At 35.7% G+C, this 19,352-nt stretch overlaps 2 protein-coding genes across 4 annotated transcripts in view; both read right to left on the bottom strand.

Annotated features, from left to right (window-relative positions):
- The window catches only part of LOC143228724 (uncharacterized), a 237,245-nt gene that overhangs the window by 126,823 nt on the left and 91,070 nt on the right, over nucleotides 1-19,352 (bottom strand). The gene's annotated exons all lie outside the window — the stretch shown is intronic.
- LOC143228722 (solute carrier family 53 member 1-like) overlaps nucleotides 8,995-19,352 on the bottom strand; it is a 53,415-nt gene continuing 43,057 nt past the window's right edge. For all 3 annotated transcript variants that reach the window (XM_076460011.1, XM_076460013.1, XM_076460012.1), the window contains 3 exons: nucleotides 14,564-14,697; nucleotides 14,065-14,250; nucleotides 8,995-13,055 (listed from right to left, as the gene is read on the bottom strand). In XM_076460011.1, coding sequence (XP_076316126.1) covers nucleotides 12,989-13,055; nucleotides 14,065-14,250; nucleotides 14,564-14,697 — 387 coding nt within the window. In that variant the 3' untranslated portion in view covers nucleotides 8,995-12,988. The remainder of the gene's footprint in view (nucleotides 13,056-14,064; nucleotides 14,251-14,563; nucleotides 14,698-19,352) is intronic.

Here is a 19,352-nt window from a genome sequence, read left to right as displayed (position 1 = left end):
CATTGCGAAAACTTAAAACATTACTTTGGATACAGTAACCTGAAAAGTTAACATAAAGTAAAAGAAATGGTTTGATATAATGCTTTGTATGTAATTATGTAACTTCAAAGAGAAATGCTTCTTGTCTTTGCTGCTGCAAATTTATCAATTATTTCCTCAAAATGTATGCTGTCGGTAATCTCTCGCTCCACACTCATCAAAGCCAAGGATGACAATCTTTCGTGTCCCACGGATGATCTCAGGTAAGACAGGACAAGTTTTAACTTACTAAAAGACCTTCCACGACTGGCAATAGATGTTGTAACAGTCAGTAAGATCTGCAGACCAACTCTCAGATTTGGAAATACATCATCCCCATACTGCACAATGAAGCCAAGCAGGCCCTCTGGTGTCGAAAACTTAACATCAGCCCTTGTATTGAGCAGCATTCGGCAGTCCATTATTTCACTGAACATCTGTATCGTAAGAGATTCCCATAAAAATGCATCTCTGTTTCAAGCTATTCTCATTAGTTGTGGACAGTTCCTTTATGTCTGGTCTCTTGGTAAGTCACATTCCAAATCAGCCGTTGCGCGCTCCAGTGTTAGATTTTCTTGTCTTCGCTTAGATACTTCAGTCAGATTTTCTCGGCTTCGTTTCCAGCTTTACCAGACTTGCGGGGATCCGGTAAAGTCATTTAAACTCCCAGTTCAATTATCTGTTACAGCCGTTCGGTTACTCCCGAAGGACAGAGCGCTGAGACCATGATGGCATTCCGAAAACTGGATCAAGTAATAGATAATTTACTGGCTTTGTTCGGTGAAGTATCCGTGTAATGTGCGTTCTGATGACTGATTTACAGCATATAATGTTATGTTTCACAACGTTTTCACAATGTTACGTAACAACATTGATTATTCCCTGTGAAGTGACTGCATTTTGACGTTTTCATAACGTTTAGACAACTTAATAGAAAAATGTGACCAATTAGGACGTTGTGGCAACGTTACGTTGCAACTTCCATTATTCGTCTGGAAGTGACGTTGCACTCTGACGTATTCGCATCGTTTGAGCAGCATCCAACAGCTCTAATCACGGGTTTTGTATTGTAAAGTCTGTAGCGTCAACAGTTTGTCTGGACTTGTTAGACACTAATCGTACAGTTAGACAAAATACTGTTGCATTCATTTAATGTTTGTTTTTGGAATTTAGCGCAAAACTACACGAGGGCTATCTGCGCTATCTGTCCCTAATTTAGCAGTGTAAGACTAGAGGGAAGACAGCTAGTCATCACTAATTATCAACGAATAACGGGATTGATCGTCACATTATAATGTCCCCACGGGTGAAAAGCAAGCATGTTTGGTGAGACGGGGATTCAAACCTGCGACCCTCACATTACGAGTTGAACGCCTCAACCCCATTATGTGAATGTTTGGTTTCAAACCTGCGACCCTCACATTATGAGTTGAACGCCTCAACCCTCTGCCCATTATGTGAATAAATGTTTGGTTTCTTTCAAATTTAGTTTACTTTCACGTATTAACTTTTTAATTTAATGATATGAAGGAATTGTGTTTTTCTTAGTTCAAATCTACACATATTCTGCCCACCACCTGGATTGGAGCCCTGTGTCGTGCGTTGTTAGTCCGTAAACTGACCACTGATCAACCGTGGGACACGGTAATATTTCTGTACACATTAGGTTTTCCAGTAATTGTACAAAAATGTCGTCTTTAGGCTTTACATGCTATGTTAACTTTACGCACTGGACACGAGGTTTTCAGAAACCGAACCAGATGCGCTGGAGAAAACATTACACAAACAACGGTATAGCAGGGGTTCGATAGAACCTACACAAGAAAGATTTATCAAATTGTTTGATATATAATATTATAATACTTTTAATTATCCATCTCAGTATGGCGGTATTATGTAGTAGTTACATGTTACACGCCGCCTACTTTCGTTTAATAGATTTAGTACCTCAATGAATTTTACGTCAAAATCAACATTTATTTAACGTTAACAGAATGCATGTCTCGATCCATAATGATGTCGTTGTCTTCCACACAAAGCTTCTCCAGAGATATCTGTACCAGCCGTCTCTAATTTTGACGTGCTGGACTAGAGGGAAGGTAACTGGTCAATACCATCCTTCCACATCTCGTGGGTACTATAATCGAGTCGCCCGATAGAATAGCGGGCAAGTCTATGAGCTTACGACGCTAAAAGACGGGGTTCGATTCCCCGGGGTGGACACAGCGGATAGCCCAAAGTGAATTTGTTCAAAAACAAACAAGTGAGGGCTGAAATTCTATAACGCATACAAGAATGGTTTGTTTTGAATTTTGCGAAAAGCTAAACGAGAGATATTTGCGCTAGTTATCCCTAATTTAGCGGGATAAGACTAGAGGGAAGCTGCTTGTCATCACCACTCACCGCCAACGCTTGGGATACTCTTTTATCAACGAATATTAGGATTAATCATCACATTATAGCACCTCCACGGCTGAAAGGGGGAGCACGTTTGGTGTGACGTGGATTCGAATCCGCGACATTCAGATTACAAATAGAGCTGCCCAACCACGTGGCTTTGCTGAGCCTCGGCCAAAACAGACCGAGAGCGACTTGTATTTGTTTGAAGGTGATACGAATAAACTGGAAATTATGGTACGAATATTGAAATACTAAGTGAATTACAGACAGTGATGACATAACAGAGTTCGATAACTTCAGATATATTTATTATTTTTATTAATATCAAAAACAGATATTTTTAAGGAAGTTGGAATTGGACTTGTCAACTTCGATGGTACTCAATGTGCACGTGGGCAACATGAACTACTGAATAGACGAGAGTGTGTGTGTGTTCTTACAGCAAAGCCACATCAGGCTATCTGTCGAGTCCACCGAGGGAAATCGAACCCCTGATTTTAGCGTTGTAAAACCGTAGACTTACTGCTGTACCAGCGGGTGGTGGAGGAAAGAGAATGAGCCACCAGCAACCAGTAACCATCACAACAAAAGCTTTAAGTGACGCTTTTCGTCAAATAATGGGAACTACCCTAATGAATTCGCAGCTTAAAGTGAAAAATATGTCTCGAACCCTGGACCCTTCGATACACAGACCAAACCACAAAAACAATAATGAAGTTCTCTATTGTTCTTATTGTCCTTATTCCCTTCAACATTGTAAGTAAGAGAGGTTACGAATCTAATACATAAAATATAGATATATAACAGATATATAATCAGAAGATTGTCAATTATAAAGTTTTAAAATATAATTTTTAAATCTATTAACCGCTAAGTCAATATATTCTAATAACTGTGTGGCTATTTTTTCCCCATCACGAAAACAGGCCCGACCGTTAAGGCACTCGACACGTAATCTGAGGGTCGCCAGTTCGAATCCTCGTCGCACCAAACATATTCGCCCTTTCAGCCGTGAGGGCGTTATAAAGTACGGTCAATCCCATTATTTGTCGATAAAAGAGTAGACGAACAGTTGGCGGTAGGTGGTGATGACTAGCTGCCTTCTCTCTAGTCTCGCACTGCTAAATTATGGACGGCTAAAGCAGATAGCCCTCGTGAAACTTTGGGCGAAATTTAAAAACAATCAAGCAACCATCACGAAACACAATTTAAAAAGATAAACTATATTTTGTGTTTACTGCATTTCCAATCGTCAATACGTTTAAGTCGCACCATCTACAGGGATCAATGTGTACTACAGCTTTGTAAAAAAATTTAAAAAATCAGTACGAATTACTCGTGTTACCTTGGAAACAGACTTATGTATTAGGATAACCAGTAATGAACGTGTTACGTTAGCACTACATGCAAAACTACTGTTGTTAAGGAAAAGAATTGCGTTTCGAATTTCAAACCGCCTAACTCATTCGAAATGTACTGTGAACACGTAGTCAGTGATCCACGTGTAGAATGACCCAATTAAAAGACACCACGTCTCACGGTCAGGTCATAATTTTCAGGTTTTATTCTATTCACTTGAACTATCTGTATGTATATAAAATAATGTAAATATCAAATCCGTTACATGTCATGACTAATGTTGAACATAACATTTCACATACATTACAAATAATTGGAATTTTCATACTAATTAAAACAACATCCGGATTACAGGTAATTATAATTACGGAAACACAAATTCAAACTAGAATAAACAACAAATAACAAAAATAAAACTAACTCGAGATTGTTCACCGGGATAGTGGACTAAAGCTCGTGTTTTACAATCAACTCTAAGGTCCGTGACAACTCCATCACTCGTCGTTTATGTAAGGCTTAATTAATGGACTTTAAACCATGCTGTGTCGTTTTTACACTCGCAGACCACCAGGCCCACGTATAATGGAAGTTTTTTTAGTACATTATTCTTGAAGGTGTTTCTATTGTATTTCATCAGTTTTTCACCTGGTTCTAGAGTGGACATTCATACAGAAAACACGCGTGGTCCTTAATAAATAGCGAGCTCTTATTCACCACCACCACACATCCTCTTTATATCTCCCGATGCACGTGCACTTGAAAACATCATTTTCAAGGTGAGTTTTTACTGAAGGTTCCCTGGGTTCTACACTAAAAACCGAGGGATTTCTTCTGTCACCGCATCCTTTACTTACATGTCCTGGATCAGAACTTTATATAAACCCTGGTACACGTTTGGATCAGAACCTCATATAAGCCCTGGTACACGTTCGGATCAGAACCTCATATAAGCCCTGCTACACGTTCGGATCAGAACCTCATATAAGCCCTGCTACACGTTCGGATCAGAACCTCATATAAGCCCTGCTACACGTTCGGATCAGAACCTCATATAAGCCCTGCTACACGTTCGGATCAGAACCTCATATAAGCCCTGCTACACGTTCGGATCAGAACCTCATATAAGCCCTGCTACACGTTCGGATCAGAACCTCATATAAGCCCTGCTACACGTTCGGATCAGAACCTCATATAAGCCCTGCTACACGTTCGGATCAGAACCTCATATAAGCCCTGCTACACGTTCGGATCAGAACCTCATATAAGCCCTGCTACACGTTCGGATCAGAACCTCATATAAGCCCTGCTACACGTTCGGATCAGAACCTCATATAAGCCCTGCTACACGTTCGGATCAGAACCTCATATAAGCCCTGCTACACGTTCGGATCAGAACCTCATATAAACCCTGGTACACGTTCGGATCAGAACCTCATATAAGCCCTGGTACACGTTCGGATCAGAACCTCATATAAGCCCTGGTACACGTTCGGATCAGAACCTCATATAAGCCCTGGTACACGTTCGGATCAGAACCTCATATAAGCCCTGGTACACGTTCGGATCAGAACCTCATATAAGCCCTGGTACACGTTCGGATCAGAACCTCATATAAGCCCTGGTACACGTTCGGATCAGAACCTCATATAAGCCCTGGTACACGTTCGGATCAGAACCTCATATAAGCCCTGGTACACGTTCGGATCAGAACCTCATATAAGCCCTGGTACACGTTCGGATCAGAACCTCATATAAGCCCTGGTACACGTTCGGATCAGAACCTCATATAAGCCCTGGTACACGTTCGGATCAGAACCTCATATAAGCCCTGGTACACGTTCGGATCAGAACCTCATATAAGCCCTGGTACACGTTCGGATCAGAACCTCATATAAGCCCTGGTACACGTTCGGATCAGAACCTCATATAAGCCCTGGTACACGTTCGGATCAGAACCTCATATAAGCCCTGGTACACGTTCGGATCAGAACCTCATATAAGCCCTGGTACACGTTCGGATCAGAACCTCATATAAGCCCTGGTACACGTTCGGATCAGAACCTCATATAAGCCCTGGTACACGTTCGGATCAGAACCTCATATAAGCCCTGGTACACGTTCGGATCAGAACCTCATATAAGCCCTGGTACACGTTCGGATCAGAACCTCATATAAGCCCTGGTACACGTTCGGATCAGAACCTCATATAAGCCCTGGTACACGTTCGGATCAGAACCTCATATAAGCCCTGGTACACGTTCGGATCAGAACCTCATATAAGCCCTGGTACACGTTCGGATCAGAACCTCATATAAGCCCTGGTACACGTTCGGATCAGAACCTCATATAAACCCTGGTACACGTTCGGATCAGAACCTCATATAAACCCTGGTACACGTTCGGATCAGAACCTCATATAAACCCTGGTACACGTTCGGATCAGAACCTCATATAAACCCTGGTACACGTTCGGATCAGAACCTCATATAAACCCTGGTACACGTTCGGATCAGAACCTCATATAAACCCTGGTACACGTTCGGATCAGAACTTTATATAAACTCTGGTACACATTTGACTTACTGACTCCTAAGCTACCTTAACAATAAAACTAAATCTCATGCGGGGCTCTTTGGAAGTTCCCAACTTGAATATACTGATTACACCACCAGGGGAGCTCAGAAGAACTACATAGAATATCGGAGGTTTAAAACTCTGAAGTTTGCTAAATACTTCAAGCACACGTTAGACCGCTGTTCAGCCACCCAAACAGTTTAAAATTATTTTTTTACCACTAATGAAAGTAATCTACAAACACTGGAAACCTCCACCATTCAACTTAGAAAACCAAAACTGAACAACAGAGACCAGCACTTCTGGCATATAAAGACTTCAATAACTGTGGTGCACCACTAAGTGTGTAGTGGAACATCTGGTGTAAGGAACATAGTTGAACTTCCACTTCCTGTTTACTTCTGTGTTCCTCGAAAACCATGAACAAGATCGTTATATAAAAATCCATGGAACAGACAACATCTCAGTCTCTTGACAAATTAATACAACAGAAAAATGAAATTGTATAAAAAGAACAGTTTTGATGAAACAAGTTTCACTTCTGATGTGGTCTAATATTACAAATACAAGAGTGATTCCACCATACAGCCATAAAGAGCTTTAACAAATGACAAAACAGATCCTTGGAAAAAACCTATTAAAATTACATTACAACGCAGTAGGTTTCTTCCACACATTCTAGGTTCAGTTTGACCCCCCATCTCAAAATAAAACTGTTTTACAACGCAGTAGGTTTCTTCCACACATTCTAGGTTCAGTTTGACCCCCCATCTCTCAAAGATAAAACTGTTTTACAACGCAGTAGGTTTCTTCCACACATTCTAGGTTCAGTTTGACCCCCCATCTCTCAAAAATAAAACTGTTTTACAACGCAGTAGGTTTCTTCCACACATTCTAGGTTCAGTTTGACCCCCCATCTCTCAAAAATAAAACTGTTTTACAACGCAGTAGGTTTCTTCCACACATTCTAGGTTCAGTTTGACCCCATCTCTCAAAAATAAAACTGTTTTACAACGCAGTAGGTTTCTTCCACACATTCTAGGTTCAGTTTGACCCCCCATCTCTCAAAAATAAAACTGTTTTACAACGCAGTAGGTTTCTTCCACACATTCTAGGTTCAGTTTGACCCCCCATCTCTCAAAAATAAAACTGTTTTACAACGCAGTAGGTTTTTTCCACACATTCTAGGTTCAGTTTGACCCCCCATCTCTCAAAAATAAAACTGTTTTACAACGCAGTAGGTTTCTTCCACACATTCTAGGTTCAGTTTGACCCCCCATCTCTCAAAAATAAAACTGTTTTACAACGCAGTAGGTTTCTTCCACACATTCTAGGTTCAGTTTGACCCCCACTCTCAAAAAATAAAACTGTTTTACAACGCAGTAGGTTTCTTCCACACATTCTAGGTTCAGTTTGACCCCCCATCTCTCAAAAATAAAACTGTTTTACAACGCAGTAGGTTTCTTCCACACATTCTAGGTTCAATTTGACCCCCCATCTCTCAAAAATAAAACTGTTTTACAATGTAGTAGGTTTCTTCCACACATTCTAGGTTCAGTTTGACCCCCCATCTCTCAAAAATAAAACTGTTTTACAACGCAGTAGGTTTCTTCCACACATTCTAGGTTCAGTTTGACCCCATCTCTCAAAAAATAAAACTGTTTTACAACGCAGTAGGTTTCTTCCACACATTCTAGGTTCAGTTTGACCCCCCATCTCTCAAAAATAAAACTGTTTTACAACGCAGTAGGTTTCTTCCACACATTCTAGGTTCAGTTTGACCCCCCATCTCTCAAAAATAAAACTGTTTTACAACGCAGTAGATTTCTTCCACACATTCTAGGTTCAGTTTGACCCCCCATCTCTCAAAAATTAAACTGTTTTACAACGCAGTAGGTTTCTTCCACACATTCTAGGGTCAGTTTGACCCCCCATCTCTCAAAAATAAAACTGTTTTACAACGCAGTAGGTTTCTTCCACACATTCTAGGTTCAGTTTGACCCCCCATCTCTCAAAAATAAAACTGTTTTACAATGTAGTAGGTTTCTTCCACACATTCTAGGTTCAGTTTGACCCCCCATCTCTCAAAATAAAACTGTTTTACAATGTAGTAGGTTTCTTCCACACATTCTAGGTTGAGTTTGACCCCCATCTCTCAAAAATAAAACTGTTTTACAACGCAGTAGGTTTCTTCCACACATTCTAGGTTCAGTTTGACCCCCATCTCTCAAAATAACTGTTTTACAACGCAGTAGGTTTCTTCCACACATTCTAGGTTCAGTTTGACCCCCATCTCTCAAAATAAAACTGTTTTACAACGCAGTAGGTTTCTTCCACACATTCTAGGTTCAGTTTGACCCATCTCTCAAAAATAAAACTGTTTTACAACGCAGTAGGTTTCTTCCACACATTCTAGGTTCAGTTTGACCCCCCATCTCTCAAAATAAAACTGTTTTACAACGCAGCAGGTTTCTTCCATACATTCTAGGTTCAGTTTGACCCCCCATCTCTCAAAAATTAAACTGTTTTACAACGCAGTAGGTTTCTTCCACACATTCTAGGTTCAGTTTGACCCCCATCTCTCAAAAATAAAACTGTTTTACAACGCAGTAGGTTTCTTCCACACATTCTAGGTTCAGTTTGACCCCCCATCTCTCAAAATAAAACTGTTTTACAACGCAGCAGGTTTCTTCCACACATTCTAGGTTCAGTTTGACCCCCCATCTCTCAAAAATAAAACTGTTTTACAATGTAGTAGGTTTCTTCCACACATTCTAGGTTCAGTTTGACCCATCTCTCAAAATAAAACTGTTTTACAATGTAGTAGGTTTCTTCCACACATTCTAGGTTCAGTTTGACCCCCATCTCTCAAAAATAAAACTGTTTTACAACGCAGTAGGTTTCTTCCACACATTCTAGGTTCAGTTTGACCCCCCATCTCTCAAAAATAAAACTGTTTTACAACGCAATAGGTTTCTTCCACACATTCTAGGTTCAGTTTGACCCCCCATCTCTCAAAAATAAAACTGTTTTACAATGTAGTAGGTTTCTTCCACACATTCTAGGTTCAGTTTGACCCCCCATCTCTCAAAAATAAAAGTGTTTTACAACGCAGTAGGTTTCTTCCACACATTCTAGGTTCAGTTTGACCCCCCCTCTCTCAAAAATAAAACTGTTTTACAATGTAGTAGGTTTCTTCCACACATTCTAGGTTCAGTTTGACCCCCCTCTCTCAAAAATAAAACTGTTTTACAACGTAGCAGGTTTGAATGTATGTTATATTTCCTATTTACTTCACGTACACGTTTAACAAATCCTGACATTAAACGGTGTGTCTTCCTTTCACAGATCTAAAAGGAACTTTTATACTGCTAATAACACCAGTATTTAAATGGAAGTGGAATCCATGGAACACAGTTTAATAAGTGGTAAGCTATCAATTATTTTATTATGTTTTATTAGCATGAACCTACATGGTTCCTAAAAAATGGCACACGGTTGCAACATTTGCACATTATGGCTTTACAAACCCTGAATAATTGTTAATTTCTTCTATATAAAATTGTTTAGATGCATTATAATAAACTTTTTTCTTAAAAATCAAATTAATGTTATGTGCAGTTTACCATATACAAATGACAACTATATATACAAGTGCATGTTACATCTAATTTAGTTTCCAAAACCAAATGTAGCGAAATCTTCGTTTCTTTTATTCATGGTCATCCATAATTTTGAACTATTCAGAAGAGGCAAGCAGTCAGTAGCACCCATATTAAGGTATTTACTGTTACTCTTATAATCCACTAACAGCATACAGTATGGAGAATATTTTCAGTATCACATGAAATCGAACCTAAGCTTCCAGCTCCGATACACACAGCTCTACCAAAGGGTTGTTCTTTATTATAGACTAGGTTGCAATTGAAGTAAACACTATAAGGTAACCAAAACATTTCAACAGTTTGTCTTAGATTTCACTAGACTTTCTACAATGGTCTTATGAACATAAGCAGTAATACAAGAAAAAAAATTTAATTCCTTGAGAGGACACTAGAAGTGAAAATAGCACTTTTTAAAAACATGACCAAACTCAGAAGTGAACTCTCAATAAGTTAACATAACCCCTTGAAATTAATAAACTCTGACATTGTTTGTCGAATGTTCAGACCTAATTACAAGTATTTATACTTTATTTAAAATGATCTAACAATGTTTCTACAGACATATCCTATAAAAGCAAGAAATATTATTGAGGAAAAAAAAACTTAAAAGATAGACAGGATACAACCCCCCCAAAAAAAACAAAAAAAAACTTGTGCATTTCTTAAATGACTAGAATGAAAAACAGACCACAAGTTCCAGATATGCCTTTTATAAAAGAAAATGTCCACCCTTTTAACACCTACAAAAATATCTTGGAGCATGTCTTTTACTTTCTTTGTACAGAAGATCCAATCATATTCGTTACGTTTCTCCTAGTAGAGAGAACATAAAAACTAATGATACATATTTTTACTAAAGTATCAACATATTTTATATTGATTTAAAAGTATGAATGTTTTTTCCTAAATAAAGGTAAGTTTCAGGTTAGAGAAAAGCCGATATTAAGAAAAACAAATTATTCGACTTGGCACACAAAACGTCATTAGGCATAATGGAACTTGAAAAGAATTATAAATAATATTAACAGCAGTATGATTTATATTTATCGTAAATAAAGAGAAGTTTCGAAACAACCAAGTTAATTAAAAAAAAAACTGATGTTTTATACCCATGAGGCTGTAACCCTTTTTGAAGTGGTTCGCAGGCCTCTTGACATAACAAAATGCAACATTCCTGAGTTAAAACTTGTTTCAGACAGTTGAGTTTCATACGACATGTGACACAGTGAAGACATGTTAGAAATAAAAGAAACTCTGTTGGAGTTCACAGGACCAATCACCAGTGTTCATGGAAAAGATGACAGACAAAACACTCCTCCACTGTTCATGGAACTAATCCAAAAGTAAATAAAACATTAACTGGTTATTTCAGAACTTATCAAATGCATTAAAACCTCACTGATGTCCATGAAACCGATCAGAGGTTAAGCAAATTACTGATGAATCAATCAAATGCACCCAAACCTCGATGTCCATGGAACCATCAAGACAAAAACTTGTGTGTCAAAGAAAAGTGAGTCATGAGAACAAATACGCTTTCCTTACAGATGATTTTGATTCAAAAGACGTAAATCAACTCAAATATAGAGTAAATAAATAGTTAGAGAAAATATGAGAACATGTCAGTTAGTTGAGAAAACATAAAACACAAATAATGTGAAAACAAAAGATATTAATACATAAACAAAAATCAATTGAAACCTGAAACCCAAGTTTCAGTAACCAATATCCTGCACATTTTTAACTTAAAAACATTTGTTCTTAGTCACGGTACTTAAATGCAAGTGATCATCTGTACAGCCAACAAAGATTCTAATTAATAATTCTAGCAGAAGAACACAGTTACAGAATTAATACCACTGATTTACTCTAAGTGTATATCAGGCACTTTTTATAATAAACTAATATCCAATAATACTTCTTTCCTACACTCACAAGCTTGGTTAGACAGATACTTCACGTTGCACGTTCTTGTCGAACCACACAAATCAACGACTGTTGTGAGCACAACTTGTTGATGTTGCGCATTTCTTGAAAACAACTGGCTCTCAGTTGAGACTACTAATCCTGCATCAAACCCATTTGTTAACATAGTAGATAACTGACTTTGAAGTCACTATTAGATACGGAAATCAAAGATACTAATTATGATGGAACAGACAGCTTTCTCGAACTGACTTAGCAGCTGCTAGACAAATATCAGCCAACTGTTTGATTTCTGAGGACAAACAGAAGGCTCATAATTATAGATAAATAGTTTAAAATAAAGCTAGGTTTTAAGAAAATGAAATAAAAAAGATATTTATTATTGTTCTTAACTTTAATGAAACATCTAGAATTAACAAAACTGCATGAACAGTAACCATGTAAAAGAAATATATAGTCTCATGTAAATCTTCCAGGATTTTGTAAACATATACTTATAATGAATTAGATCTCTATTGTTACCTCCATCTCTTTTCTTCACTAGTTACACATTAAGGAGTAAAACTCACAATTAAACTACACTTTAAACTTACTTCTTCTCTCAATGTTCAAAAAATGAAAACTTACAGTAAATAAACTAGTATTTGGAAACTTAGCTGTTCTTCAAAACTGCTCTTTCAAGTAGTAAACATCAGTAGATACCAATTATATTTCTTAGACGGCAACATGGAGTTCAGCAACATTCCTACAGTTATTTAAAAACTTCAGTAACATTCACATTCTGTGTTAAAAAACCTCACAGGCTGTTAAAACACAACAACAAACCTCACTTAGTGTTTAAAAATATAGATTACTGTTTATATGAATTGTGAAACATTCTGACACACTAAAAGGTGTATCTTGGAACTGGTACTATCAAAAGATACATAGTATCTGTATCCTTGTTGTTGGCCTGATATGGCGTCTGGAATACCCTTCTGTAATTCTTGTTTGAGTGTTAGGTGTTGTGAGAGGCTGCAAAAGGCTGATCAAGTGTTGGATTTTAACTAAATATCTGGATCATCAGTACTGTTTCCTTCCAAAAGAATTCTACTTTCAAGCTTGTTCCTATGTCTACAACAAAAAGAACAAGTTTAACATTAATAGACAATGCGAGTTTCACTTGTTTAATTAAATCATAAAAACGAGAACCCATTTAACACAATTACGTTCATAATTCATATTAAGCTAATCTTATTCCAAGAGCTCTGTTAATAATTATTACGTGTACAATAGATATCAACCATCTGATGAGCAGTACAATAAAAAACAACTATAATCTAACAGTTACTTGTGGTATTTTCCGATAAACCGATGGTTTTCCAACAAATACACAACAGATGGAGCCACAAATAACCACAGATTCATCCAGAAAATAGATAACTGAGTTTCCCAAGTATGAATGAAATAGTAGGACTGAACAATGTTGTTGAAAGTGAAAACAACATTTATTAAAAAAAACCAAAAACAACAGACAAACAAAATTCCAGCATATGTACTTGCAGAAATGAAAAAAAAAAAAAAACAGGTGATTTCTACTAGTTCGTGTCTAACCCTAAAACTTTAACTTGCACATTATTTGTGAACATTTTCTCCTTGATACTTGTAGCAAGCATTAGATTAGTGAAATTATTGAAAGATGAAGAACCGGTTTAATAGCACAACACCAAACGTACTGTGTTCTACAAACCTTGATACTTGTAGCAAGCATTAGATTAGTGAAATTATTGAAAGATGAAGAACCGGTTTAATAGCACAACACCAAACGTACTGTGTTCTACAAACCTTGATACTTGTAGCAAGCATTAGATTAGTGAAATTATTGAAAGATGAAGAACCGGTTTAATAGCACAACACCAAACGTACTGTGTTCTACAAACCTTGATACTTGTAGCAAGCATTAAGATTAGTGAAATTATTGAAAGATGAAGAACTGGTTTAATAGCACAACACCAAACGTACTGTGTTCTACAAACCTTGATACTTGTAGCAAGCATTAGATTAGTGAAATTATTGAAAGATGAAGAACCAGTTTAATAGCACAACACCAAACGTACTGTGTTCTACAAGATATAAATCTTACTTGTTTCCTTTCTTTTTATCTCTTATTTTTCTGTTAATAACACCATTTTGGTCATCCATCATCCTGATGATTAAGTCCTGATCACTGGAATCTATAGGAGCCACTGAAATATCTCGGACTGCTCTGAATTTACCACAATTGTTCAAGTGTTCGTTCTCCAAACGGAAGAAGTTCCACACAAAACGTCTTATCCAGGAAAGAAAAGACAAACATTGTAGATTAGTTTTATTCTAATGGAAGAAACTCCACAGAAAGTATTTACTCATAAAAAAACAGTGTATATTAGTTTTTCTAACGATATAATTTCCATTCTATGTTAAGCTTTGGTGTGGTTGTTATCAATCACAAGTCTAAATAATGGAATAAAAGTGTTATACCCATTAAGTGCACCAGAACCTGAATAAGGTTTCCTGTTCAGCTACTGGAGTACATAATGTTGATCTATGATGTAGTAAAATAATTATCTGTATGTAATGGAGACTGTCATAAACTATCTTACCTAATAACCTCTAGTGGAGCCAGAATAGAAACAACTAAGTCACTATGTATTAGGTCAAGATCGGCCAGCGACACTGAAACTGTCCATCCAAATCTTAAGATGAAATCTTCAATAATTGCAAAGTAATAATAACCCTAAAACCAAAAAGATATACTTGGTAAAATGATTTAAAATGTTCAGGTGTTTTTAGTAACAGCTACTGGATAAATCAGTTATACGTACAGCATCAAAAGACAATACGATTTAAGAAAAGCTTTGGGCTTTTATTATTTAAACAAAAAAATCAAACAAAACCAATATACAAAGATGCAGAAACGAGGTCTCACACCTTTATATTGAGTTATTTAATACACTAGCCTTATTTCTTAAATTAATTTCTTAACACATTCTGAACATGTTTGACCACTTATAGTTTCTATGTTTCTTATCATAACTTATGTAAAAATGCTGTAAAGTTATCAGAAAACCTTAAGTACAGATTACCATGAACTTTACTGCATGTAAAGACAAGACTAAATTATATGTTCCTTACCGGTGAAAAATAGACAATCTGCTCTCTAAGAAACTTATTTTATTCAACAAATACTACATGTAAAGACAAGACTAAACTATATGTTCCTTACTGGTGAAAAATAGACAATCTCCTCTCTGAGAAACTTATTTTATTCAACAAATACTACATGTAAAGACAATACTAAACTATATGTTCCTTACTGGTGAAGAATACACAATCTCCTCTCTGAGAAACTTATTTTATTCAACAAATACTACATGTAAAGACAATACTAAACTATATGTTCCTTACTGGTGAAGAATACACAATCTCCTCTCTGAGAAACTTATTTTATTCAACAAATACTACATGTAAAGACAAGACTAAACTATATGTTCCTTAGTGGTGAAGAATACACAATCTCCTCTCTGAGAAACTTATTTTATTCAACAAATACTACATGTAAAGACAAGACTAAACTATATGTTCCTTAGTGGTGAAGAATACACAATCTCCTCTCTGAGAAACTTATTTTATTCAACAAATACTACATGTAAAGACAAGACTAAACTATATGTTCCTTAGTGGTGAAGAATACACAATCTGCTCTCTGAGAAACTTATTTTATTCAACAAATACTACATGTAAAGACAAGACTAAACTATATGTTCCTTACTGGTGAAGAATACACAATCTGCTCTCTGAGAAACTTATTTTACTCAACAAATACTACATGTAAAGACAAGACTAAACTATATGTTCCTTACTGGTTAAGAATACACAATCTGCTCTCTGAGAAACTTATTTTACTCAACAAATACTACATGTAAAGATAATACTAAACTATATGTTCCTTACTGGTGAACAATACACAATCTCCTCTCTGAGAAACTTATTTTATTCAACAAATACTACATGTAAAGACAAGACTAAACTATATGTTCCTTAGTGGTGAAGAATAGACAATCTGCTCTCTAAGAAACTTATTTTATTCAACAAATACTACATGTAAAGATAATACTAAACTATATGTTCCTTAGTGGTGAAGAATACACAATCTGCTCTCTGAGAAACTTATTTTATTCAACAAATACTACATGTAAAGACAAGACTAAACTATATGTTCCTTACTGGTGAAGAATACACAATCTCCTCTCTGAGAAACTTATTTTATTCAACAAATACTACATGTAAAGACAAGACTAAACTATATGTTCCTTAGTGGTGAAGAATACACAATCTGCTCTCTGAGAAACTTATTTTATTCAACAAATACTACATGTAAAGACAAGACTAAACTATATGTTCCTTACTGGTGAAGAATACACAATCTGCTCTCTAAGAAACTTATTTTATTCAACAAATACTACATGTAAAGACAAGACTAAACTATATGTTCCTTAGTGGTGAAGAATACACAATCTGCTCTCTGAGAAACTTATTTTATTCAACAAATACTACATGTAAAGACAAGACTAAACTATATGTTCCTTAGTGGTGAAGAATAGACAATCTGCTCTCTAAGAAACTTATTTTATTCAACAAATACTACATGTAAAGACAAGACTAAACTATATGTTCCTTACTGGTGAACAATACACAATCTCCTCTCTGAGAAACTTATTTTATTCAACAAATACTACATGTAAAGACAAGACTAAACTATATGTTCCTTAGTGGTGAAGAATAGACAATCTGCTCTCTGAGAAACTTATTTTATTCAACAAATACTACATGTAAAGACAAGACTAAACTATATGTTCCTTAGTGGTGAAGAATACACAATCTCCTCTCTGAGAAACTTATTTTATTCAACAAATACTACATGTAAAGACAAGACTAAACTATATGTTCCTTAGTGGTGAAGAATACACAATCTCCTCTCTGAGAAACTTATTTTATTCAACAAATACTACATGTAAAGACAAGACTAAACTATATGTTCCTTAGTGGTGAAGAATACACAATCTCCTCTCTGAGAAACTTATTTTATTCAACAAATACTACATGTAAAGACAAGACTAAACTATATGTTCCTTAGTGGTGAAGAATAGACAATCTCCTCTCTGAGAAACTTATTTTATTCAACAAATACTACATGTAAAGACAAGACTAAACTATATGTTCCTTAGTGGTGAAGAATACACAATCTCCTCTCTGAGAAACTTATTTTATTCAACAAATACTACATGTAAAGACAAGACTAAACTATATGTTCCTTACTGGTGAAGAATACACAATCTGCTCTCTGAGAAACTTATTTTATTCAACAAATACTACATGTAAAGACAAGACTAAACTATATGTTCCTTAGTGGTGAAGAATACACAATCTGCTCTCTGAGAAACTTATTTTATTCAACAAATACTACATGTAAAGACAAGACTAAACTATATGTTCCTTACTGGTGAAGAATAGACAATCTCCTCTCTGAGAAACTTATTTTATTCAACAAATACTACATGTAAAGACAAGACTAAACTATATGTTCCTTAGTGGTGAAGAATACACAATCTCCTCTCTGAGAAACTTATTTTATTCAACAAATACTACATGTAAAGACAAGACTAAACTATATGTTCCTTACTGGTGAAGAATACACAATCTCCTCTCTGAGAAACTTATTTTATTCAACAAATACTACATGTAAAGACAAGACTAAACTATATGTTCCTTACTGGTGAAGAATACACAATCTCCTCTCTGAGAAACTTATTTTATTCAACAAATACTACATGTAAAGACAAGACTAAACTATATGTTCCTTACTGGTGAAGAATACACAATCTCCTCTCTGAGAAACTTATTTTATTCAACAAATACTACATGTAAAGACAAGACTAAACTATATGTTCCTTACTGGTGAAGAATACACAATCTCCTCTCTGAGAAACTTATTTTATTCAACAAATACTACATGTAAAGACAAGACTAAACTATATGTTCCTTAGTGGTGAAGAATACACAATCTGCTCTCTGAGAAACTTATTTTATTCAACAAATACTACATGTAAAGACAAGACTAAACTATATGTTCCTTAGTGGTGAAGAATACACAATCTGCTCTCTGAGAAACTTATTTTATTCAACAAATACTACATGTAAAGACAAGACTAAACTATATGTTCCTTAGTGGTGAAGAATACACAATCTGCTCTCTGAGAAACTTATTTTATTCAACAAATACTACATGTAAAGACAAGACTAAACTATATGTTCCTTAGTGGTGAAGAATACACAATCTGCTCTCTGAGAAACTTATTTTATTCAACAAATACTACATGTAAAGACAAGACTAAACTATATGTTCCTTAGTGGTGAAGAATACACAATCTGCTCTCTGAGAAACTTATTTTATTCAACAAATACTACATGTAAAGACAAGACTAAACTATATGTTCCTTACTGGTGAAGAATACACAATCTCCTCTCTGAGAAACTTATTTTATTCAACAAATACTACATGTAAAGACAAGACTAAACTATATGTTCCTTACTGGTGAAGAATACACAATCTCCTCTCTGAGAAACTTATTTTATTCAACAAATACTACATGTAAAGACAAGACTAAACTATATGTTCCTTACTGGTGAAGAATACACAATCTCCTCTCTGAGAAACTTATTTTATTCAACAAATACTACATGTAAAGACAAGACTAAACTATATGTTCCTTACTGGTGAAGAATACACAATCTCCTCTCTGAGAAACTTATTTTATTCAACAAATACTACATGTAAAGACAAGACTAAACTATATGTTCCTTAGTGGTGAAGAATAGACAATCTCCTCTCTGAGAAACTTATTTTATTCAACAAATACTACATGTAAAGACAAGACTAAACTATATGTTCCTTACTGGTGAAGAATACACAATCTCCTCTCTGAGAAACTTATTTTATTCAACAAATACTACATGTAAAGACAAGACTAAACTATATGTTCCTTACTGGTGAAGAATACACAATCTCCTCTCTGAGAAACTTATTTTATTCAACAAATACTACATGTAAAGACAAGACTAAACTATATGTTCCTTACTGGTGAAGAATACACAATCTGCTCTCTGAGAAACTTATTTTATTCAACAAATACTACATGTAAAGACAAGACTAAACTATATGTTCCTTACTGGTGAAGAATACACAATCTGCTCTCTGAGAAACTTATTTTATTCAACAAATACTACATGTAAAGACAAGACTAAACTATATGTTCCTTACTGGTGAAGAATACACAATCTGCTCTCTGAGAAACTTATTTTATTCAACAAATACTACATGTAAAGACAAGA

The sequence above is a fragment of the Tachypleus tridentatus genome, chromosome 10 (genome assembly GCF_004210375.1).
Source record: "Tachypleus tridentatus isolate NWPU-2018 chromosome 10, ASM421037v1, whole genome shotgun sequence".
NCBI classification, from domain to species: Eukaryota; Metazoa; Arthropoda; class Merostomata; order Xiphosura; family Limulidae; genus Tachypleus; species Tachypleus tridentatus.
This window is presented reverse-complemented; position numbering and strand designations above follow the sequence as displayed.